Source organism: Monodon monoceros, unplaced genomic scaffold, assembly GCF_005190385.1.
Source record: "Monodon monoceros isolate NGI ecotype Baffin Bay Population unplaced genomic scaffold, NGI_Narwhal_1 Super_Scaffold_10, whole genome shotgun sequence".
In the NCBI taxonomy this organism is placed as follows: domain Eukaryota; kingdom Metazoa; phylum Chordata; class Mammalia; order Artiodactyla; family Monodontidae; genus Monodon; species Monodon monoceros.
The window spans coordinates 35690968-35707882 of NW_021703766.1; the positions used below are offsets into that span (position 1 = coordinate 35690968).

Genomic DNA, 16915 nt, shown 5'->3' on the forward strand with positions numbered 1-16915 from the left:
CATGCCATTGAGTAGTAATGAAGTCTGAGTGGTACATGGCAGTGGGGATAAATATGAAGAGACAAATGTAGATGCTACTTTGAAGGCAGAGCCAATATGATAACCACCTGAATGTAAGAGCTACTGGCATGAGAAAGGAGTATTGAAGATGGTCCTTATCTAAGGTAGGGACTATGGAGAAAAGAGCTACTTTGAAGCGAGAAGATAAATTTGGCATTAGAAATGTTGGGTTTCATTTAAAAAAATTTTTAAACCACGTTATTGAGATATAATTTACATATAAAAAGTTGTACATATATAAAGTATACAACTCAATGAGACAGAGTTACGTATACGTCCAGAAATGTTGGGTTTTAAAGACTAGATCTGTGGAGAGACGATCACCAGGTAGTTGGAAATTCAAGTTTAAATATTAGGAAAGAGGTCAGAATTAGAGAAACAGATTTAGGGATATTTGCATAAGTCCACGATTTTCCATGACATACCTTCGTCCCACACACACCATCAAGCACACTCAAACATTCAAGTTAAACCCTGAGAACCTCCTATATAACAGGTGTTACAGTACTATGACAGATACTGAAGCTACAAAAGTGAATAAAACATGGTCTCTGGTCTCTAGGAACATACATTCTAAGGTCTGCAAAAGTTTTCTTGTTTTCTTTTGGTCAAAATCTCACAATACTATAAAGTATATCTGCTACTGCTAACAATGCATTTCTTTCTACTCCTCTAAACTTTATTTATAAAAGGGAATTTTATTCTCCAAGTAACATCAAGAGAAAACAGCAACTCCTGACTAGTGGGAGAGTAGTGAGGAGGGTCATCCCAGCTGATACCCTTTCCCAACCTCAGCCTTAACCCCGGATACAAAAGTACTTCCCTTTTCCAAAAATAAATTTGCTAAGGGTAATGTTAAGAAAATCAACAGCTGCCAATTCAGTCCTCAATGTTTTGGATTTGCAATGTGCCAATAGCCCCATGCACACTTGAAGGGGGGGACCTTTCTACAGTTCTGGCACACTCACAGCTCTCTGGATTCTGGAAGACTTCCTTCTGCCATAACCCTTCTGTGAAGGAATAAGCTGGCCCAGCAGGCCTGGGTTATTTAAATCTTGAAAATTCCCAAGAAAGGCATGCTTTCAGGATGGGCTTTCTGGCTTCTTGGAATGTTCTGTCAGATAAGAGTGTTTTTGCATGCCTGAGGCGCTGGGCCATACTGTTCCGGTCTGTCTAGATGGTTTATGCGAACAATGTGATTTATGGTGGACATCTGCTTTTTCTCTGGGGGGGTTAGAGCTTCAATAACTGCGGTCAATCATGCAGGTGCTACACGCTTACACAACTGACCCCCCATAAACACCCTTGATGCTCAAGCCTGAGCAAGCTTCCCTAGCTGGCAGCACTTTGCATATGTAGTCACACATCACTCCTGGGTAACTGTGTCTCACATGACTCCACTGGGTGAGAATATTTGGAAGCTTGTGCCTGGTTTCCTCAGGACTTGACCCGTGTGCCTTCACTAATTTTATCCTCTCTCCTTTTTTTGTAATAAACTGTAAGTGTTGAGTATAACAGCTTCTGAGTCCTGTGAGTGCTGGGGACCTCAGATACAACTTCCTTCAAAGTCAGGGATTTCTCTTGTTTCCAGGAAATGTCTGAACTTTACTATTCTACTTACTTTTTCTGACATTTGACAGGGTCAATCCACACAGATCAGTTAATTTCAAGATCTGACCTGGTCAATCATGATTGAGAGGGCACTGACACCAGCATTTCAGGCAGAGGGCCCTGTCTGACTTCCGTATTTCACCAAGCCAAGCCATCTAGCCCCAACAATGGATACGGGCATGCCAGGTCTTGGCTAATGCTTAAATGGTTGAGAAAGTGGAAAAGGCACCTCACTATTTTATATACCACCACAACCAAGCTGCCAGTAGGGTGGGGCGATAACACCTCCCGGCAATTTTCTGCTGCCAATCTTTCCTATCATTTCCTTCTCAGAAACTAGATACAATGTATGGAAGTAATCCCAACATGGCTGCAGGAGAAAAGCCCCTGTCCTGACCCTAGAGCAAGGCTCTTAGACAGGATATGACTCTACCTGGGAGGTACATCACATAATTTAGTAGCAACATTAGAAAATGATTTCAATATAAAAAATATACATAGAGTAAATTCTCTATAAAATTCACGCTCACTCACTTGTACTCTGCCTTCCTGAGTGGGAGAGAAAGAGTTGCAAGAATACTGTATGTCAAAAATTACATATAACCCACAGCCCTCCTTATATGGGTCAAGCATGAAGTGTTTAAATGGTTGATTTTGTTAGCTGTGTGCTTTGATGTTCTCTGGTTCCTGCCCCCACACCTCAAACCTGCAACCAATAGGTCACTTTATATTCTAAGAAAAGGCTTTGAGATTTCATCACCCTAGAAGTGCATCACACATGCTATGTAAGTGATACACACTAGTCTTAAAATGGCTCGGAGTCACAGCACTAGGTAACATGAAGTTAAATATATTCCACTTTACCGACTGGTAAATATATTCCAGAGATGAGTGGTAAATAAAGATAAAGGCCCAATCCCTGCCTTATATGGGAACTAATAGGCCAGTGTAAAATTTTTATCACATATTAACATAGGCATCTTTCTCCCAAAAACTTCTCATCTACGAACCACTCAGAGTAACTAGATGTTTTGTTTGAGGACCAGCAAAAGAAGCAGAGAAACAGTGTGAGAGAACCTATTAATACTAATGATACTAATGAGGCTGGTTGGCTCTCCCTTTCTCTCGTTAAAACAAGCATTTATGTGTGTGTTTGTGTGTGTGTGTGTATGTGTTATACATATATTTTTAAAGTAAAAGGAGTATTTCAATTTCGTAAGCATATTTTCTGTAAGTGCTGATGCTATTCTTATTAAATAAATTTAATAAGTGTGTGCTTGGAATCCCAGGCACACACTCAGGTTCATTCCCTGTCTCCTCAGGCAATTTCAACAATCCACACTACAGTTTCATTTTAACAGTACTCATTACTGGTATCATTTAATACATGAGGGTTTGCTCAAGTCAACATCAATCTTGCTGATCCTGCAAACACTTATTTTGTTGACACAACACAGTCTGAATCCATAGGTACTAAATGTAAAAAAAAAATTTTAACTATTTATTCACCTGACATGTTACCAAGTACTAAGAACAACTCTGTCTGTCACTCAGTCCTGTCACAGAGAAGTAGCACTGGATAGACATCAAGCGAACCCCACTCCCTTCAGTAACAGAGCCATGGAACCCCACTCCCTTCAGTAACAGAGCCATCTCATCTGTCCCCATGCCACCCATACATACTGCATCTTCTCAAAGACATTTGACACCTTAAACACAACCACTGTGAAGGTGAAAATGTTTACCTGTGAGACATCTCGTGGGACACATCTGACTCATACTTCCTCATTAACAAATAGCCCTTTACCACAGGTAAATCTTAACTAACCAGAAGACAGAAAAGCTTTGCCCTCAGAAGGAACAATAAAAACCCATTCAGAATAAAATTTCTTCTTCAATTAAGTGTTAAATGTCTGGATGAGTCTAAGTTATGAAATAAAATATCTTTATATATCTCTTTACCTGATTGGAAAACCTCATGCTCACATTACGTTGATTCTGTAGTGGGACATAACGCTGAACAGGATCAATGTCTTTAGGACTAATTAATTCATCAGCTGAAAAAAAAAAAAAGGAAATGACATGATCAAAAATGTATCTATAAAACACTGTAAACCAACTGGACCTAATAGATGTTTATAGAACACTCCATCCAACAAGAGCAGAATATACATCCTTCTCAATGCACATGTAATATCTTTCATATGCTAGGCCATAAAATAAGCATCAGTGAATTTAAAAGGATTTAAATCATACAAAGTATATACTTCAACCATAACAGAATGAAATACCAGAATTTAGAAATAGAATTCAAATAGAATTCTATTCAAATAGAATCAGTTGAAATTGATTTCAACCACAATAGAAATCAATTAACAGGAAGAAGTTTTAGAAATTCACAAACATACTAAAATTAAACAACACACTCCTAAATAACCAATGGGTCAGAAAAGAAATGAAAAGGGAAATTAGAAAATACTTTCTAATGTACTTTCTGATGAGATGATTGAAAAAGAAGACACAACATACCAAAACTTAGGGGATTTAGGTAAAGCAATGCTCAGAGGGAAATTGATAACTGTAATTGCTTACATTAAAACAGAAACTTCTTGGGACTTCCCTGGTGGCACAGTGGTTAAGAATCTGCCTGCCAATGCAGGGGACATGGGTTCGATCCCCAGTCTGGGAAGATCCTATGTGACACTGAGCAACTAAGCCCATGCGCCACAACTACTGAGCCTGTGCTCTAGAGCCCGGGAACCACAGCTACTGAGCCCACATGCCATAACTACTGAAGCCTGCGCGCCTAGAGCCCACGCTCCGCAACAAGAGAAGCCACTGCAATGAGAAGCCCACGCACTGCAACGAAGACCCAACGAAGCCATAAATAAATTAATTAATTAATTAAAAAATAAACAGAAAATTCTCCAGTCTATAATCTATATTCCACATTAAGAAAGCAGATGAAAAAGAGCTAACTAAATCAAAAGCAAGCAAGAGGAAGGAAATTAAGAGTGGAAATTAATGAAATAGAGTATAGAAAAACAATACAGAATATAAATGAAACCAAGTAGATTCTTGAAAAACTCAAAAGTTGACAAACCTTTAGCTAGCCTGACCAAAAAATAAAGAAAGAAGACTCAAATTACTAAATCAGGAATGAAACTAGGAACATTACTAGCAACCTTAAGGATTACAAGAGAATACTCTGAAAAAATGTATGCCAACAATTTAGATAACCTAGATGATATGGGAAAGTCCTAGAAATACATACATTACCAAAACTGACTCAAAGAGGAACAAAAATATGAACAGATGCGTAACAAGTAGTGACCGAAACTTTCCACACAAAAAATGTTCAGGACCATGGGACTTCACTGATGAATTCTACCAAACAGTTAAAGAAGAATTAAAACCAATCTTTCACAAAAATTTTCCAAAAAATAATAGAGGGACACTTCTCAACTCATTCTAACAGTCCAGTATTACCTTAATACCAAAATCAAAGACACCGCAAGGGAAGAAAATCACAAATCAAAATCTTTTCTGAATATAGACACAAAACTACTCAACAAAAATACTAGCAAACTAAATCCAGTAACATATAAAAATGATTACATACCATGACCAAAAGGGACTTACCCCACAAATGCAAGAATGGCTTAACCTCCCCAAATCAGTTACTGTAATACACCATATCAATTGAACAAAGGACATAAAAATTACGTGACCAGCTCAGTAGACACAGAAAACACTTGACAAAATTCAGCATCCTTTCATGATAAAAGGCAGTCAACAAATTAGGGATAGACAGGAACTTCCTCATCCTGAAAAAGGGCATCTATGAAAAACCCATGGCTAATGTCACACTCAATGATGGAATGCTATGCTCCAAAGATGAGGAGTCAAGACAATGATGTCTACTCTTGCCACTTCTATTCAACATTGTACTGGAGGTTCCAGTCAGAGAAATTTGGCAAGAAAAAAGGCATCCAGATTGAAAGGAAGAAGCTACAGTAATTAAGACAATGTGGTGCTGGCATAAAGACAGAGATCAGTGGAACAGACTGATCCACTGATCAGTCCAGAAATAAACTGTTACATTATGGTCAACTGATTTTTGACAAGGGTGCCAAAACAATTCAACAGGGAAAAGAATAGTTTTTTCCCCCACACAAAGTACTGAGATAGGTGAATATACAAAGGCAAAAGAATGAAGCTGGACCTCTTCTTCACACCACCTACAAAATTAAATGCAAAACAGATTTAAAAAGTTAAATGTAATAGTTAAAAATATAAAACTGTTAGAAGAAAATATAAGAGTAAATCTTTGTGACTTCGTATTAGACAAAATTACATCAAAACATAAGTAACAAAGGAAAAAATGAGATAAATTGGACTTTGCCAAAGCGATAAGCTTTTGTGTCTTAAAGGACACCATCAAGAAAGCAAAATGACAGCCCACAGAATGGGAGAAAATATTTGCAAATCACATATCTTGTAGGGGACCTCTATCTTGAATATATAAAGAACTCGTGCAACTTAACAATAAAATGACAAATAACCCAATTTAAAAATGGCCACAGGGCTTCCCTGGTGGCGCAGTGGTTGAGAGTTCGCCTGCCGATACAGGGGACACGGGTTCATGCCCTGGTCCAGGAAGATCCCACATGCCACGGAGCGGTTAGGCCCGTGAGCCATGGCCGCTGAGCCTGCGCGTCTGGAGCCTGTGCTCCGCAACGGGAGAGGCCACAACAGTGAGAGGCCTGCCTACCGCAAAAAAAAAAAAAAAATGGCCACAGTATCTGAATAGACATTTCTCCAAAGAAGATATACCAATAAGCACAAGAAAAGATGCTCAACAACATTAGTCATTTGGGGAATGCTTATCAAAACCACAATGAGATAACACCTCATACCCATTAGGATGGCTAATGTCAAAACACAGACAAGAATAAGGGTTGGAGAGAATGTGGAGAAATTAGAACCCTCATGCACTCCTGGTTGGAAGGTAAAATGGCACAGCTACTTTGGAAAAAAGTCTAGAAGCGCTCCAAATGTTAAACACAGAGTTACCATATGACTCAGCAATTCTACCCCTAGGTATACACCCAAGGGAAATGAAAATATATGTCAAACAATACCTTGTTTATGAAAGTTTAGAGCAGCATTATTCATAATAGCCAAAAAGTGGAAACAACCCAAATGTCCATCACCTGATGAATGGATAAATCAAAAGTGGTATAACCGTACAATGGAATGTTATTTTGCCACAAAAAGGGACGAAGTGCAGGAATTCCCCGGCTTCCCAGTGGTTAGGACTCCACGCTTCCACTGCAGGGGGCACATGTTCGATCCTGGTAGGGGAACTAAGACTTCGAATGCTGCGCGGTGCAGACAAAAAAAAAAAAAAAAGGGAACAAAGTGCTAATACATGGATGAAACTTGAAGACAGGCTAAGTGAGTCATAAAGGCCATACACTATATGATTTGAGGTATATAAAATGTCCAGAATAGGTAAATCTATAGAAATAGAAAGTAGATTAATGATTGTCTAGCGCTAAGGGGAAGGATGAAGTGATTAGGGGTACGTGGGGAGTGACTGCTAAAGAGTATAGGACTTTTTTTGGGGGGGGGATTGATGACAATATTCTAAAATTGATTGTGGTTATAGTTGCACAACTCTGTGAATATGCTAAAAAATATTGAACTGTAAACTTTAAGTAGGTGAAATGTATGTAATTTTACCTCAATAAAGTTGTTCTGCAATAAAAATAATGTATTTGCAGTTTCAAGGAAGAAAACTAGTTCAGTGAGGGAAGACAGTGTTTCCTAACACTAAATTCTAAAAGAGATTTCTGAGATGGAGCATTTTTTATGGGGCACTGACCAGAATGAGGGCAATGTCTTCAACTGCTGTTGTACTATAAGCATGGAAGCCCTTTTCACGTGGTAGTTCCTTGTTTATGATTTAGTTACCTATTTTATAGCAAACACTGATTTTCTAAAAGTCTAAAGTTTCTAAAGAAAAAAATTACTGTAATAATTAACTATTTTCTAAGAACACAATGGGTAGTTCAGGCCTTGGGAAAAGAAACAGCATATTGAGTCTTTTTGCTCTAACATAGAAGTCACATAGTTTTGTTGTATAATTATTAACTAAGGCATACATAGAGCAGAATATTAAATTTCACCAATTAAAAACTGGACTGAATTAGTGAAAGCCATGTATTACAGAATATTTTTAAAGATTTACTGTTCTATTATGCTCATGTAATTCCAATTAACTGCCCACAAAATGCTGTTAAGCAGATATCCAACTGAGGCTCCTTTAACGAATAAATAAGACTTTGTTAGTAAAGGTGGTGTGTGGAATCTTAATAACATCCATAGAAGTTTGATGGTTCTTGGGGCAGGGGGGGCAGTTATACAATAGTCAAGAGCAACTAAATGATTCAATCTTCTGAGACCTTATTCATTTTAACCAGTGAGTTGTTAACCAGATGACACACAGCTAGGTCAGAGTGCTAATTAATATGCAGCATCTCTTTTTCTAGCAGGAGATAAGTATGTGGTTTCGTAGTCTGCAATACACCTACTCATGTCCTCTACTGCCTTTTTAGAAGTGCAGCAGGCAAAAGAGAAACTGTTTCTTTGAAGGCTCTTTCGTATTCAAAATGGTCATAAAACAGAGATGAAGGCATGACCTGGATTATTTCTATTCACTCTGGTCTTAACATAAGAAAATGCTATCTACACTCAAAATTTGTCTACATTCAATACATTTATTTTGGAGTAAGGAAGGTCCAATGTTTTGTTACTGACTGATATTGTTTTCAATCTTTGCTTTTTAAAGCTCAATCTGCTTATATAGAATATGGTCAATTCTGCATTCAACCCCAAGCTGTATATACAGCAAAAAGCAGGATGAAGAAGGTTTAGATCTCAAATCCCATATCCCAGGTACCAGTTTTCAGTCTCAGACTCACAGAAAAATTTCATCATGCTCATTTGTTTCCAAGTGTAGTATACAGAAACTTATGATTCTGATGTTAAAATTCTTGTCCTTAGATAGGTTAACCACTCCTCTGCCAAAATATGTTTTATTTAGCTGATCATCAACAAGGCTTCTTTGTATTCATGCTAATAAGACGGAAATAAAATTCTAACCAGAGATAACCTTACCAACTTGGCTTGATTCTAAGAAAACTACCTTATGTATGTTATTTTTTTCTTTTGGAAAATCTTAAAGCAAAACCTGCATAAATAATATCAACTCCTTATCAAAGAGCTGTCCCTTTAAAGAAAAAAATTTTCTACAGGTTCTTAAATTAGGATTAAGTATATATGGAGACACAGAAAATATAGTCAGGAAATTAGCAAACTGAATACAGCATTAACTTAATTTTCTCTTCTTTGAATGGCTTCTGTCTGCTCTTATATATATCATTTGTGTAAAGCTTGAATTGGAAATCTGGACTTTGAAATATTCTTCCCTAATGGAATGTAAAAAGGAACCAAAGATGATTATTCTTACAGCACAAACAAATTTAGCTTTTATGCAGTAATACTAAGAACAACAAAGACAATAACAGTATTTCACACAGTAAGCAGTTCTTTTAGTGCAGGTACAGTATTTACAGTCAGCTTGTTTCATAATCTGTTTGTCATAAAAGAATTCTGACTATTATGATAACCTTTTTGACGGAAATGCTAATAATATTAAAAAATTTAGCAAGGAATGGTACAGCAAGATGCATAATGCTTTTTTGTGTGCATTAAATTAACTTTCATTTCAATGTATCCAAAGATACTTCAGCTGAAGTTTTAGGAGAAGCTGAAAAACAATTCTTCAAAGAATTATGAATAGTGGCTCCATTATGCCTCCACCTCACTGAGTAAACTGCGAACATGTATTTACTGGAAAGAAGAAAACTTTGAGACACCTGATTCCTTTTGGCAAGTGGTTTACTACAGGTATGACCAAGCATGATTGTTATACTAAATCACAACTGTATTCCATTTATAAAAGAGACTCAAAGTTTCCATAGCCTTCTGCTAGCACCCTATCTACTAAGCTGAATGCAGCCCAAAATGATCATAGTGGTACCCACACCTATTTGACTTTCTTCCCAGAAACATCCATCATCATTCAGTGCAATAGACATATTAATGTACTTTTCCATGCTAAGAAACTTCCCCAAGACCTCTTAACAGCATGAAACACCACCCAAATCCAAAAAGAATGTCAATGTCAACAAAGACATACTTATTTCTAAAGACTTGATAATAAGAAAAAAAACTGTTCCCGATCTTCTTCACTTACCCAGGAGTTTTGCAATGACATAAAGGGCTTGTCCCCAAAGAAACAGTTTTCCATCACGGCCACAGTTGCTAGGAAATCGCTTCTGACTACCAGGGTTTCTTTTTTCATATTCTACAAAATCAGCTGGCACAAAGTAGTACTTTGGTATGACAGGATAACCTATGGAGTTTAAAAATAAATATTTAAAATATAACAAATCAGTATCCTCCTCAAATTTTCCCTTCAAAAACTACAATGATGACAAAGCAGAAAGAGAGAAAGTTGTCCAATAGGAGAGGAAAATTTGACTCTTTTCAGAAATTCCCAGTGAAAAATGTGGGAAAAGCTTCTTTACTTTAAAACTAATTTGACAGGATATGTTATATGTTAGCCAACAATGTGTACATAATCTCTTTTAACAACATTTAACACCTTTAAATGAATCAATAAATATATAGTATGCAAATATGTAGAGCCATAGAAGAAGCTATTTTTAATAGAATTAGTCTGTGGAAGCTTTACAAATGAGATACTGTGTAATCTTAAATGAAGAATTATAACCCTGAGCGATTGCTTAGAGCAAAGAAATCCCCATTTTAAACATTAAGGCCATTATCTACTATTCAATATCACTGAAGAGAAAAAAAAAATCCATCTTCCCCCTGTGACCAACTCATTTAAAAATATTTCTTGGTAGAAACTAAAAATTATTTTAAGACTAGAATCTTTGTGGATGATGTAAAGGGAGAACAACCAACATTCTAATACAGTGCTACAGAAGACTTTTTGTAATATCATCCCACACTGAACTTAATTTTTCTAATAATACTACACAGATTTCCCTAAAATTTGCTTCTTTCTTCACGCATCAATAAATAGTGATATTTGTGTCTAAAACCAGTGAAAAGGTCTATGATACACAGATAATAGTCTGAACATCACTCTTTCAACATAAAGAAGCCTAAAGTGTGATACACAGACTACCACCTCAATGCATCAATGATCTATCACTGAATACTAAAAGATGTGATTCAAGGGATTTTAAATATATTCATTACAACATTCATTAAATTGGTTCTCACATTGGACAAGTGGTTATTTGGAGCATAAAGACAAAAAACTGGTTTTAAACATTAACATTTATTTGAAATTCAATGTTTATCCATAAACATTTTGCTACTTTAACATTACACAGACTTTAAAGGGTGAGCATACAGTATAAAGTATTTACTCTAAGATACTGTGGAAAATCCTAAAGAATATCATAAACTTCGTGTGAGACAGGAATAGGACCCACTGCTGCGATTGCCAGTTTGTGCATCATGTCTGTAAGACCACCCTCTTTTTTTTTTTTTTAATTAACACACCATAATTTTTAACTTTCAGATAAATAGGTCGTCAAAGCTGTTCACTCATGAGAATATTTTACTATTTTACTAATACTTCCAAACACCAAAGATATCTGGAACTTCTCCTCTGGAATTCTTTCAAGAATTAGTTTTCTCGTCATACGAAAAAACTCAGTTATGTTCCTTTATGGCCCTTGCTGGTGTTTAACTGAAACCAATATATTATTTATAAGTCTGGACCTTTTGACCATTTCTAAAATATTAAACCCATCCTCAAAGGATGACATTTTAGAACAATGGCAGACATTCAAATTAATGTGAAAAAAGCCCTGAAAACATCTCCAAAGAGGAGGTCAAAATATTCTTGGCAATGGTAGTACCCTTAGGCTAAGGCAGAGCCTCCCTAAGTGGCCCTCTGAAGGGGGCAGCACTCACCTGAACAAAACATTTCTGGTGACATGGATAAAAATTAGTCATTTTATATTATTGTCACATTACATCCAGTGAAGGAGTATTACAGTAGGTAATAGATGAAGAACCTCCACCCACCTGGCAAACTACAGTGTAGTAGCTATAGCCATGAACACTTAAAATTCATCTCCCTATCACCTTGCCTAATGAACTCCTTTCATAAAAATAAGTTTATTATAACAAATTAAGAGATTATTCTAATTTGTTTGCAGCCTCGTTCATTTTTTCATTTCAATATAAATTGTTCTGTTTAGAAAGGAATTATTTATACATTTCAAAGGAACATTAAGGGAATGCTGGTAGAAAGAATTTCTTGAAAAAGCATTCCTGGGGGTGCTTCAAGATGGCGCAGGACTAAGACATGGAGATCACCTTCCTCCTCACAAATACATCAAAAATACATCTACATGTGGAACAACTCCTACAGAACACCTACTGAACGCTGGCAGAAGACCTCAGACTTCCACAAAGACAAGAAACTCCCCATGTACCTGGGTAGGGCAAAAGAAAAAAGAAAAAACAGAGACAAAAGAATAGGGATGGAACCTGCACCTCAGGGAGGGAGCTGTGAAGGAGGAAGTTTCCACACACTAGGAAGCCCCTTCACTGGTGGAGACAGAGGTGGTGGGGGTAGGGAAGCTTCAGAGCCACGGAGAAGAGTGCAGCAACAGGGGTGCAGAGGGCAAAGCAGAGAGATTCCCGCACAGAGGATAGGTGCCGACCAGCACTAACCAACCTGAGAAGCTTGTGTGCTCACCCCCCTGGGGAGGGTGGGGGTTGGGAGCTAAGGCTCTGGCTTCAGAGCTCAGATACCAGAGAAAGGACTGGGGTTGGCTGTGTGAACACAGCCTGAGGGGGCTAGTGCACCACAGCTAGACGAGAAGGAGTCTGGGAAAAAGTCTGGAACTGCCTAAGGGTGCGTGAGGAGAGAGAATTCAGAGCACCACCTAAACAAGCTTCAGAGAGGGGTGCAAGCCGTGACTATCAGCGCAGACACCAGAGATGGGCATGAAAAGCTAACACTGCTACTGCAGCCACCAAGAAGCCTGTGTGCAAGCACAGGTCACTATCCACACCTCCCCCCACCAGGAGCCTGTGCTGCCTGCCACTGCCAGGGTCCCATGATCCAGGGACAACATCCCCGGGCGAACACATGGTGCACCCCAGGCTGTTGCAACATCCTGCTGGCCTCTGGCGCCACAGGCTCCCCCCACATTCCATACCCCTCCCTCTCCTCAGCCTAAGTGAGCCAGAGCCCCCTAATCAGCTGTTCCTTTAACCCCGTCCTGTCTGGGAGGAGAAGAGATGCCCTCAGGCAACGCACATGCAGAGGTGGGGCCAAAACCAAAGCTGAACCCCAGGAGCTGTGCGAACAAAGAAGAGAAAGGGAAATCTCTCCTTACAGCTTCAGGAGCAGCAGATTAAATGTCCACAGTCAACTTGATGAACCCTGCATCTGTGCAATACCTGAATAGATAACGAATCATTCCAAAATTCAGGTGGTACACTTTGGGAGCAACTGTACAATTAGGGTTTGCTGTCTGCAGCTGACTTGTTTCTGATTTTTATGTTTACCTCAGTATAGTTTTTAGTGCTTCATATCATGGGTGGATTTGTTTATTGGTTTGGTCGCTCTCTTCCTTTTTTTTTTTTTAATTACTGAAAAATATTTTACTTTAAAATTTTAAATTTTTTATTTATTTATTTATTTTAACTTTCTTTCCTTTTTCTCGTCGTCTTCTGAGCCGTGTGGCTGACAGGATCTTGGTGCTCTGGACTGGTGTCAGGCCTGAGCCTCTGAGGTGGGAGAACTGAGTTCAGGACATTGGACCACCAGAGACCGCCTGACCCCACGTAATATCAATCGGCAAGAGGTCTCCCAGAGATCACCATCTTAAATGCTAAGACCCAGCTCAACTAACAGCCAGCAAGCTCCAGTGCTGGACACCCCATACCAAACTAGCAAGACAGGAACACAACACCACCCACTAGCAGAGAGGCTGCCTAAAACCATACTAAGTTCACAGACACCCCAAAACACACCACCGAATGTGGCCCTGCCCACCAGAAACACAAGGTCCAGCCCCACCCACCAGAACACAAGAACCAGTCCCCTTCACCAGGAAGCCTACACAAGCCCCTGAACCAACCTTACCCACTGGGGGCAGACACCAAAAACAAAGGGAACTAAAAACCGGCAGCCTGCAAAAAGCAGACCCCAAACACAGTAAGTTAAACAAAATAAGAAGACACAGAAATATGCAGCAGATAAAGGAGCAAGGCAAAAAACCACCAGACCAAACAAATGAAGAGGAAATAGGCAGTCTACCTGAAAAAGAATTCAGAGTAATGATAGTAAAGATGATCCAAAATCTTGGAAATAGAATGGAGAAAATACAAGAAACGTTTAACAAGGACCTACAAGAACTAAAGAGCAAATAAACAATGATGAACAGCACAATAAATGAAATTAAAAATTCTCTAGAAGGAATCCATAGCAGAAAAACTGAGGCAGAAGAATAGATAAGAGACCTGGGAAGATAAAACAGTGGAAATAACTACTGCAGGGCAGAATAAAGAAAAAGCAATGAAAAGAATTGAGGACAGTCTGAGAGACCTCTGGGACAACATTAAATACACCAACATTCAAATTATAAGGGTCCCAGAAGAAGAAGAGAAAAAGAAAGGGACAGAGAAAATATTTGAAAGATTATAGTTGAAAACTTCCCTAATATGGGAAAGGAAATAGTCAATCAAGTACAGGAAGCACAGAGAGTCCCATACAGGATAAATCCAAGGAGAAACACACCAAGACATATTAATCAAACTATCAAAAATTAACTACAAAGAAAAAATATTAAAAGCAGCAAGGGAAAAGCAACAAATAACATACAAGGGAATCCACATAAGGTTAACAGCTGATCTTTCAGCAGAAACACTGCAAGCCAGAAACGAGAGGCAGGACATACTTAAAGTGATGAAAGGGAAAAACCTACAACCAAGATTATTCTACCCAAAAAGGATGTCATTCAGATTCGATGGAGAAACTAAAACCTTCACAGACAAGCAAGAGAACTCAGCACCACCTAACCAGCTTTACAACAAAGGCTAAAGGAACTTCTCTAGGCAGGAAACACAAGAGAAGGAAAAGACCTACAGTAACAAACCCCAAACAATTAAGAAAATGGGAATAGGAACATACATATCGATAATTACCTTAAATGTAAATGGATTAAATGCTCCAACCAAAAGACACAGACTGCCTAAAAGGATACAAAAACAAGACCCGTATATATGCTGTCTATAAGAGACCCACTTCAGACCTAGGGACACATACAGACTGAAAGTGAGGGGATGGATAAAGATACTCCATGCAAATGGAAATCAAAAGAAAGCTGGAGTAGCAATTCTCATATCAGACAAAATAGACTTTAAAATAAAGAATGCTACAAGAGACAAAGAAGGACACTACATAATGATCAAGGGATCCATCCAAGAATAAGATATAGCAATTGTAAATATTTAGGCACCCAACACAGGAGCACCTCAATACATAAGGCAAATGCTAACAGCCATAAAAGGGGAAATAGACAATAACACAATCATTGTAGGGGACTTTAACACCCCACTTTCACCAATGGACAGATCATCCAAAATGCAAATAAATAAGGAAACACAAGCTTTAAATGATACATTAAGCAAGATGGACTTAATAGATATTTATAGGACATTCCATCCCAAAACAACAGAATACACTTTCTTCTCAAGTGCTCATGGAACATTCTCCAGGATAGATTATATCTTGGGTCACAAATCAAGCCTTGGTAAATGTTAAAAAATTGAAATCATATCAGCAATCTTTCCCAACCACAACGTTATGAGACTAGATAACAATTAAAGGAAAAAAATCTGTAAAAAAAAATAGCACATGGAGACTAAACAATACGCTACTAAGTAACCAAGAGATCACTGAAGAAATCAAAGAGGAAATCAAAAAATACCTTATAAACAAATGACAATTAAAACACTATGACCCAAAACACATGGGAAGCAGCAAAAGCAATTCTAAGATGGAAGTTTATAGAAATACAATCCTACCTCAAGAAACAAGAAACATCTCAAATAAGCAACCTAAGCTTACACCAAAGAAATTAGAGAAAGAAGAACCCAAAACCCCAAAATTAGCAGAAAGAAAGAAATCATAAAGATCAGATCAGAAATAAATGCAAAACAAATGAAGGAACGATAGCAAAGATCAATAAAACTAAAAGCTGGTTCTTTGAGACGATAAACAAAATTGATAAACCATTAGCTAGACTCATCAAGAAAAAAAGGGAGAAGACTCAAATCAACAGAATTAGAAATGAAAAAGGAGAAGTAACATCAGACACTGCAGAATAACAAAGGATCATGAGAGATAACTATAACCAACTATATGCCAATAAAATGGACAACTTGGAAGAAATGGACAAATTCTTAGAAAAGCACAACCTTCCAAGGCTGAACCAGGAAGAAATAGAAAATATAAACAGACCAATCACAATCACTGAAAGTGAGACTGTGATTAAAAATATTCCAACAAACAAAAGCCCAGGACCAGATGGCTTCACAGGAGAATTCTATCAAATATTTAGAAAAAAGCTAACACCTTTCCTTCTCAAACTCTTCCAAAATATAGCAGAGGGAGGGTACTCTGAAATTCATTCTACAAGGCCACCATCACCCTGATACCAAAGCGAGACAAAGCTGTCACAAAAAAAGAAAACTACAGGCCAATATCACTGATGAACATAGATGCAAAAATCCTCAACAAAATACTAGCAAACAGAATCCAACAGCACATTAAAAGGATCATACACCATGATCAAGTGGGGTTTATTCGAGGAATGCAAGGATTCTTCAATATACGCAAATCTATCAATGTGATAAACCATATTAACAAATTGAAGGAGAAAAACCATATGATCATCTCAATAGATGCAGAAAAAGCTTTCGACAAAATTCAACACCCATTTACGAGAAAAACCCTCCAGAAAGTGGGCACAGAGGGAACCTACCTCAACATAATAAAGGCCATATATGACAAACATACAGCCTGCATCGTTCTCAGTGGTGAAAA

General features: G+C 37.9%; 1 protein-coding gene across 4 annotated transcripts in view; it reads right to left on the reverse strand.

Moving 5' to 3' along the window:
- PHKB (phosphorylase kinase regulatory subunit beta) overlaps window positions 1–16915 on the reverse strand; it is a 200475-nt gene that overhangs the window by 84645 nt on the left and 98915 nt on the right. For all 4 annotated transcript variants that reach the window (XM_029200886.1, XM_029200909.1, XM_029200902.1 and 1 more), the window contains 2 exons: window positions 9998–10156; window positions 3634–3728 (listed from right to left, as the gene is read on the reverse strand). In XM_029200886.1, coding sequence (XP_029056719.1) covers window positions 3634–3728; window positions 9998–10156 — 254 coding nt within the window. The remainder of the gene's footprint in view (window positions 1–3633; window positions 3729–9997; window positions 10157–16915) is intronic.